General features: G+C 45.4%; 1 protein-coding gene across 1 annotated transcript in view; it reads left to right on the forward strand.

The window, feature by feature from the left end:
* Nucleotides 1-8,366, forward strand: part of VILL (villin like) — a 40,248-nt gene extending 31,882 nt beyond the window's left edge. The window contains exons 14-20 of the mRNA XM_062567646.1: nucleotides 2-181; nucleotides 809-954; nucleotides 1,677-1,821; nucleotides 2,463-2,651; nucleotides 4,890-4,958; nucleotides 5,872-6,114; nucleotides 7,260-8,366. Of these exons, the coding sequence (XP_062423630.1) occupies nucleotides 2-181; nucleotides 809-954; nucleotides 1,677-1,821; nucleotides 2,463-2,651; nucleotides 4,890-4,958; nucleotides 5,872-6,114; nucleotides 7,260-7,373 (1,086 nt within the window). The 3' untranslated portion in view covers nucleotides 7,374-8,366. The remainder of the gene's footprint in view (nucleotide 1; nucleotides 182-808; nucleotides 955-1,676; nucleotides 1,822-2,462; nucleotides 2,652-4,889; nucleotides 4,959-5,871; nucleotides 6,115-7,259) is intronic.
* The last annotated feature ends 868 nt before the right edge of the window (nucleotides 8,367-9,234 follow it).

Genomic DNA, 9,234 nt, shown 5'->3' on the forward strand with positions numbered 1-9,234 from the left:
GGGAGGCACAAGCCAGAGTCAGGCGAACACACCTGAACCTGCAATTCGCCTCTTCCAGGTGAGGGGTACAGATGAGATGAACACCAAGGCCACAGAAGTGCCAGCCAGGGCCTCCTCTCTCAACTCTAATGATGTCTTCCTGCTGATGACCAGCCAAGTCTGCTACCTGTGGTGTGGGAAGGTGAGAATGCAAAGAGTTAAGGGGAGGCAGCTGATGAGAGCTAAAATTGCTGACCCAGGGCTTGAGTCTTCCATCCTTCATAGAGCCATGTAGGTACATCCTTGGGCAAGCAGCCAGGGCACCCAGGATTAGGTCCTTTCTGTGTATGATTAGCAGGAACATGGCTATCTCTTCACAGAAGTAACCTATCCTGGGGTTGACTTCACCTCACTTTAGGTGATGCAGATCACCTAAGCAGATCTCTTTCAGCTGAGCAAACACTCCCTCCCCCCTAAAGCCCAAGGCTCCCTGTCCAGCCAACTGTGGGAAATCAACTGAGATAGGGCATGTTCATTTAACCTCTTTTAGGCATCTACCTTATGATGAGATGACCTGGGCCCTGGATGCCATTAGCAACACCGAATGGCTGTCTAGGGGCTAGGTTTGGAGTTTCAGTGTCCAGCTCAGATGTAGTCAGTGAATCTCAGTGCTTTTGCTTACACAACACATTAGAGAGTGAGACCCTTGAAAACATTAAAGCAAGTCTAAAGCTTTTGAGAAGAATGCAGGGTTAGGCCAGCTCTGCCCCACAGATAAGTTTTGCTAGTCTGCCCCTAACTCTGCCTCAATTTTCTGTCTTGAATGTAGGGCTGCAGTGGAGATGAAAGAGAGATGGCAAAGATGGTTGCTGATGTCATCTCAAAACGGGACAAGCTGACTGTTTTGGAGGGACAAGAGCCAGCAGAGTTCTGGGAAGCCCTGGGAGGCAAAGCCCCTTATGCCAGTGATAAGAGGTAACAGTGACTTTCGTTGTTCCTCTACGTTTGGCCATGCAATGTTAAGCAAATGACCAAACCTCTGGAGGGGTATGGGGAAGCAATCCGACACCAGGTCCTTGCCCCAGAGTACACTAAGTCAGAATATCCCCAAAATCTTGGTCTGCCACAATACCTACTGGAAACCCCACTGAGATATCTCTTGTCTAGGTTTTGGGTCAGACCTTCTGTGAAGTAGGAGCTCCAGATCCAAACCCAATAGACAAAGGTCCCAAACCCATTCTTTCCCTATAGTAAATCCATCCAGTGTCTGTCTTAGGATGTGGCTGTCCTAGGGCTACATAAGCAATATATTCACTTCAACTGATTACTACCCTGATAGGTAGTCCCAGGAGATTTTAAACGTGCTACTCAGCAACCTGGATTTCTCCAGGCCTCTGGGCAGGTGACAAGTTCATTTACAACCCAGTGAGATGATGTGGCTTTCACCTGACAGTAGGTTCATCTCCTAAAAGCAGAGGATTCTGCTTATGCCTTTTTGGGTAGAGAAAGAGTTGCCTTAAAAACTGTTAAAATTGTCCAGGAATTCCTTGAGAATTGACATTACCAACTTTTAGGCCCGATGATGTTCCCACCTCATCCATCATGGTCATAGTTAGTAGTTGCTGGGCCAGCAATAAACCACAATGGAAAGGTTTCCATCTCTCTTGCTTTTTCTTTCCCTGCCATGTGTGAGGAAGATTTCAAGAGCAGAACACCCAATACCAGCCTCGCCTCTTTGAGTGCTCCAACCAGACAGGACGGTTCATCATGACAGAAGTGGTGGGTTTCTGCCAGGAAGACTTGGACGAAGATGACGTCATGCTGCTAGACACTTGGGAAGAGGTCAGCATGAGCTCCCCCTCCTCCTCTACACGTTTTCAAACTAGTCTTGATGTCTTAATTCATTTTATAATCCAGCACTGAAAATGCATTTGAGGGCAACACCCTGTGTCCCGTCTGCAAACCCTTCCCAAAGACTTGTCTGATAGGCAGGTCTGTGTCTAATCCTTCTTGTCCAGTTACAAAACACTTCAATGAGAAAGTATTATTAGCTCTGTTTCAGAAAAGGGGAAACTGAGGCACAGAGAGCAAAGGCATGAGCTCTCTCGCCAGCAGAGTAGCCCCAGAAACCCTCCCCCTCATTTCCTGGCACCAATGATGAGAAATTGCTTTAGACTGTCAGAAACATACTCCAAGAGGTATACTTGGAAGATATGTGAGGTTTTGATTTTTCAGAGACTAGTTTTAACTACCTTGAAATGTGTGAGAGCTTTTTCCTGAAATGTTTATGCTGTGGAGCTGTCTCAGAAGTAAAATCCTTCTTGGTTTGGAGTAAATCTAGGATCAAAATCCCAGGGAACTATTTGGCAACAACTAGTCTTATCTCTGCTTTGACAGGCAGGAGAGAACAAATAACTGTCTGCACAGGTCCTAACTGCTCATTGATCTTCATTGCCAATCTTCATTACCTTCTCTCATTGCAGATTTTCCTTTGGGTTGGCAAAGCCTCCAACACATATGAGAGGAACGAGGCAATTGCCTCAGCGAAGGAGTATCTCAAGACCCATCCAGCAGGGAGAGATTTGGCCACTCCAATAATACTGGTGAAGCAGGGCTATGAACCTCTGAACTTCACAGGATGGTTCAACGCTTGGGACCCCTACAAATGGAGTGTAAGTTACTGAGAAAGCCCTGTGGTGTGCATGTGTGCCCAGCAGTGCTTAAAGAGTGTCGCTGTCAATATCCACTGTGATGCATGGAGGAAAACCTCACTATGACACCTCTTGAGCTTCATGGCTTCCTGGTGCAGGGCTACCTGCCCAGCTTTTTCTCCTTCTCCAGCAAAAAGTACCTAATTGGTAAAACAGAGGGCTTTTGTGAATGGAAATAAATGTGCTTTAATTCATAATATTCACATTTTCCTTTTAAAATTATCAGGTCCCAAATCAGATGGTTTGGGATTTCAGCCAAAAAGTACATTTAGGGGCTGCTAATAATAAAATCAAGTTTGGAGTCTCAACAGAAGCACCTCACATCATAAAGAGAATTAAAAAATGCTCATTTTTCAAAATACTGTCAAAGAGAAAAATCCTAACCTAGCTTTAAGTGCAAACTCTAGTAAAACGAAAGATGTGAATAGGCAGGTATCTTCACCAGGTTCACAGACTGTCCATTAGAGCCCTGGCACTGGCCACTCTGACAGAGATCACCTTTGGTTCCTACATACAACCCATCTTCTGAAAATCTGATTTACAGATACCAGCTGAACAGAAGGAGAAACCTGCTCCAGGAGCTGTCAGAGAAAGATAGAAGTCATTCCCCCCTCCCCCCTTTAAAACACAAGGGTTTGAAATCATTCCAGCAGTTTAAAGCAGAGCAGAGCTTTGCTCACACAGCTGGTACATGGTGCCCCGCCAAGTGCTGTCGGTGCTGCTCCCCAGCATGGGCTGTGCATAGCAGGCTTGGGTGAAGGAACCAAGGAAGGAGTAATTAACCCCGTGCTCACTTCGTCCAGATCAGCCAGTCTGGGTGCTAGGTGCTGCAGCACAGCTGGCCATATAGGACAACCCTTCAGGGGCTTTGCTGATTTATCTGCTCAAAGTACTAGGCCTGATTTCTGTTGGTAGCAAACAACTAGGTGGGAGCAACGCTGCCAGACTGTGCACCGATATGCCTGCCACCTGATGGCACTGCTGTGCACGAAAAAACCACACGATGATGGAAAGTTGGGAAAACTCCCAGGTGATGTTTTCCTAGAGAAAACTTAGTGAGCACAGTGCAGGGTCCCCCAGACCTTTACTCAGCTTTCTGTAAATGCTGGTGTTCATCTGGTTCATAAGCACTCTCATTTTCTGGTTGCCCAAAGGGCTGCAAATGAAGTCCCGTGCTGGAGTCTGCAGGTGGGACAGACAGGCAGCAGGGGTGAACATCCCCAGGGGGCTTCACACGGCAGGAAATCTCATACAGAACTGGTTTTTTGTTTTTTCCCTGTAGCTGAATTTTCATCCTCTTTCTTTGCAGCTGGTGTGGTGGTAAAAAGTCTGCCTTAACAGCAGGTTTTGGCCAGATAAGACAGTAACTCCCAGTACTGAACCTTAAAAAAAAAGTCAATGCTTGAAACAAAGGTCAAAAACTTGAGTCTTTTTCAGGAACCATTGAAAAACAAGTGTACAGCTCAAAAATACATGCCCTGAAAAACATCTCCTGTAGGCAACCTCAGCAAAGAGAGACAAGCAGTTTAAACTGTTAACATCTCAGGAACATCTGCTGTCCAAGTTTGTTGCTCAGTTTGGGGTTTAAATGTTTGCTCTGTAGTCCATGTGTTTGTGTTGATTGTTCTTTTGGGGGAACTTTTCTAGATGGTGCTGTTAAGAATTAACATCTCCTGGCTGTTTAGGAAAAAACAATCATCACCTTTGCCAAAATATCCAATATATTCTTTTTTAGGAAATAAGAGGTATCTAGTAATACATGGCACAAATTATGAAAAGCCCAGGACTTGGGCATTAGTAGCTTTAGCTTTAGCTAAACTAAACAGAGGAAAAAAAAATCTTATCCTAAACTTTCATGCATTGCAAGATCAGTTTAAAATTTAGAAGATTTAAATCTGGTGGTAAATAAAATATCTTTTGATTTGCCTTCTGCTCTATAAAATCTTTAAGTTTCCTGTTTTCAACTTGCATTGTACAACTGCAAAGGCTGAAATCTGTTTGTTTGTTTTCAAATCAAAGCTCAGATTCTGGCAGAATCTCCTGATTCCAGGAGTTGGTGATGAAAGGAAACACCAGCTGCCACCATAACTGGCATCCCCGTGGCTTTAAAATCTGTGTGATCTCCAAACTCCTTTGGAGAACAGGAGCATGTGCTCATTGAAGGTGGCTTTTGCTTCTCCTGACTCTCTTTACCTTTAGGATGGCAAGTCCTATGAGGAGATGAAGAACAGTTTGGGAGATGTGCCAGCTATATCCGAGATCACAGTGGTGAGTGGATCCTAGACCTTGTGGGTGGGAAACATCAGGGTATTAATACCACTATATTCCTCAGCCTGGTCACGTGAAGGAGAGGACATAATGATCGGAGAAGGTACAAGGACCTTAGGCTCTCAGGATCAGAGCTGTGCTCCTCCAAGAAAAGCAAAGTGAGATGTGAGTCCATAACTATTCCCCGATCTCCCAGGACTCTTTCAGTCCTGTAGAGAGGCATCTGTAGGCAGAAGACTGGACAGCTGATTTCTAAACTACACATGCAATTAAAAGTGTAAGTGAGGATCTTTGTATGAAGTTTGCAGAGCTGTGATCCCTGAGATCCTGGACTAAGGCAAGGGGCACACAGATGCCACAGGCCACAGAGGGCATAGCTCAATGGGAGATCTCACAAAGCATGGCTAGCACAAGCTCCCAACAGTCCCAAACAAGACCGTCACAGGTGATCAGTTCTACCAGGGATGGAGTCAGAAGGAAGGCTGGAAGGAAGTGGCAGTGACTTTGAACCAGAGAAGGAGCAGGTTGGCAAGGGGTACACAGGTAATCCAAAGCTTTAGGCTGGGTAGATATCTATCTTTATTCTTTCTGCTCCCATGTGAGCCTTCCCTTGCCATTATCCAGAGAAAAACTAGGCTACTGTAAGGTCCCCTGGTTAATTCTAGGAGGTACAATCAACGCTGTGGTTTTAGCAATCCTAATGTCATGACATAACCTTGGACGAAAGTGCTGGACTAATACTATAGTATGGACCTTCTCCTTGCAGCTTCTGTTCTCCAAAGCAGCAGACCGAATAGTGGCTTATGCCAGGAACAGTCCTTCCAACTCCAGCAGAGGGAAAGACCTGGGATAACTCTCCAGTTTGTTGCACTGAGAGAGCATGTTGCCTTGACATGTTTCCTTTACTTTGCAGGATCTTAACAACATCAACCTGAGCAAGAGAAACATCAGTGTGATCAACTCAACTGTTTCAAGTACAAAAAGAGCTTCCTCTGAGTATAAAACACACTTCAACCACAGTGACAGCAACAGCAGCAACTACAACAACAGCAGCCCTTCCCCTACGCCCAATGGCGAAGGAATTTATGCCCGAGAGGTGCTGATCAACAAAACGGTGGATGAACTTCCTGAAGGCGTGGATCCTGCTAAGAAAGAGGTGATAGCACTGCTGGTTTAATGTCTTTGTAGCTTAACTTGGTGCTTAGTATTAGCTAATTGCACTAGTACTTTAAGCTATTGAATCCTACTTCAGAGGACTGAAATTGTATTAATTTCACCCACGTTTTCACTCCATGTTGGACCAAATATTTTAAGTACTAATGATTTTCAGGAGAGAAAAATGAAGTTTAAATAATTGATTTTAAAAAATATTTAGTTTTGGTAGGATTGTTTTATTATGCCACTTAGCTTCTGGTCATAGGGAACAGAGAGTCAAAACTACAAATCCTGCAAGACATGATGACGCATTGACTGAGGGCAGCTGAGAATGAAACCTAGAGTAGGTTTTGTTCTACAGTAGGCCCTAGATTTCTGTTTACACTCAAAACTCCTTCCAGAAAGTTTGTGTGTGTGTGTGTGTGTGTGTGCGTGTGCGTGTGTGTGTGTGCACCAACAGATCTCCTGGCAAATGCCGAGGTCTGTAGCCAGAGAGATGATCTAATGATCTACAGTTGGACCAGCAGCTCTGCACTGCAGCAGTGCTAACTCTCCTCATATGAATATCCTCAATGATATTTCAACTGGTCTGCACATAAGTTCTTTCTTTTATTCAAAATGCCGGTGAAAACCCACTTTCCACTTCCTACAGAGTTTTTCTGAATAACACTGATAAACCAGCTTTCTATAAAACATTCTGGCTTTCTGCCAGTGGAAGAGAGCTTTTCCAGCCCAAATGCTGTTGGCAGACTTGTGTGAGGGGGAAGTGCTTTCACTGTGAATTACTGCTTGAGAAATCACCCAGTATTTTAGCCAGCAGAACTCCTCTGCAGTGACATTAATTGTCTTGGCCTCCATATGACTAATGGGGCAGAATCCCAGGTAGAACACACTACCCCCAAAACAGCGATGTCCCTTTGGGTTGGTGTGCTTGCACCCCCTCTGAGCTCTGGGAAGGAGGATGAGGAGCAGTTGCTAGGATGTTCTACTTCCCCACCATGAGGACAGACAGCAGGACAGGAGATGTTTGCCTGAAGTCAGGGGCCAGCACTGGCATAATGAGATAGGGAGGCAGCCTAGGGCAGCATCCCAGCTGCTTTTTACAAAAGCCAAAACTGACTCTCTTGCTCCCTCTTTCCGTTGCAGTACTATCTCTCTGACGCCGATTTCCACGATATCTTTGGTAAGTCCAAGCATGAGTTCTACCAGATGCCCAAATGGAAGCAACAGAATGAAAAGAAGCAATATGGACTCTTCTGAGACCACAGGGGCCGTCTGGCATCTAATGACTCTGGGACCAGCCTCAGTCTCTTAGGAGCTGCAGGGAAGGAATGCTGACATTTGTCAATGAACCCAACCTCATCTAAATCAGGCCAAGCTCCAATGCAGTTATTCCAGCAGGCACTGTTCAGGGGAAGGCTCCTTTCTCCTTGCAAACCTGAAAACCAAGGAGGTAAAATTTTCATAGGAGTGACTTTGTAGGATTTTCTTGTCTTTTGGGGACATTTTATTGGTGATGATAGTCACAAAGACAAGTGTGTGTCACACAACCATAGTGTAGCCTGTCCTCTCCTCTCCTCCTTGCAAATTGCCACTTGCACAACATCAGGGTCTTCCTGAAATTTAAATTAGGAAATGTAGGAAATTAGAAATTTAAAATTAGGCAGGACGAAGGCTACTTGCAGCTGATGTCAGGAAAGGAGGGGAAAGCACTAGGGGGATGATGGGGAGCCTTGGGTCAGGAAAAGATACTGGCGTAGCCAGGTGCATAGTAGCCATGGAGTGAGATTGCCCAGTTCAACCCCTTCTCACCTTGTAGAAGAGATATTCACCACAGAAAATCAATTTTAGACTAATACACGTTACCTGATGCAGGAAAAAACAAATGAGAAGCTGGCTTGTAAAAAAACACATATTTAGAACATATTTATTAGAGGATTTATTTCAAGAGGCAGATGAGATTTAGGGATAGATGCAGGATTTTAAGTGTCAGACAAGACCCTTTTTCTTTTTTTTCCCCCCTTCCATTGAGATGGCATCTCCATTCTCACCTGGCCTCTCTGACTGCAAGCAGGTGCAGGTAAGCAGGAGAATCTCTCTCTGCCCACAGACCAGAGGCCTGGAGAAGTCAAGAGGTTTTGGGGGATGACCAGAGGCAGAATTTGTCTGACTGCAGCTTTTGTCACAGGGCTCCATCCCTGTGATCTCTGTGGGGCTGAGAGGGCACGTTCCACAGCGTGAGCTCAATCTGATCAAGGGGGCGGGGGGGGGGGGCAACACAAGTGATCAGTGTTTGAGGGATATAATTGTAAACAAAAGGAAGAAACACATATGTTTAAAGAAACCCAAAAGATTTGGTTTTGCAGCTTTATTCCATTTCCAGCCTGATCAGTGATTTCAAATAAATAGCCAACAGCAACGTGATGACTGTCCTTTATCAGCAAGGGGGGTAGGATGGCAGTGGAGAAAAGCTCTGCAGGGCCACAGCTCCTTCAAACAGATGGTCATTAATGGGATTTTGGATGTTTTAAAAAGAAAAGGACAAACTCAGGAGGTAGAGGCCCCTCTGTCCCCAAACACCACATAGGAGGCACCTCGGCACTGTTTCTCTCCCGGTGCTGATGCACCCTGCTCCCAAGACTTCCATTCCCTGCAATCAGGCTACTTGACTGCCCTTCCTTCCCACTCAACAGCTGGCCTGATTTTCCACCCCTGCTACAAGGATGCGGTGTTCTTATGCTTAGGAGCTGCAGATGACCTGGGAGCAAAGAGCTCTCATACAATACCCAAACCAGTAACAGCGCAGTAATGGTGAGGTGTCATCATCTGGCTGGTCTGGAGGCAAGCACCTCCAGGTTATGGGATCTTCTGGAGAAATCATTGCGTTTAAGAACTGAGGGCTACTTTACACAAGCCACAACCACATCACTACCTCTATGTTTCCAGGTAGCAATTTGGCCCATCCATGCTTGAGGGCCCAGCACAAACCACATTGAAACCTCATGCAGAGTAAGGTAAGAATCAAGCAGAAACACAAATCAGCCAAATTATCTGCATGATTGCTCCTGTTGTGTTCACACTGGATACAATCAGTGCACATTATCCCTATTTCTGCCCTCAT

This window comes from Rhea pennata, chromosome 2, assembly GCF_028389875.1.
Source record: "Rhea pennata isolate bPtePen1 chromosome 2, bPtePen1.pri, whole genome shotgun sequence".
Taxonomy (NCBI): domain Eukaryota; kingdom Metazoa; phylum Chordata; class Aves; order Rheiformes; family Rheidae; genus Rhea; species Rhea pennata.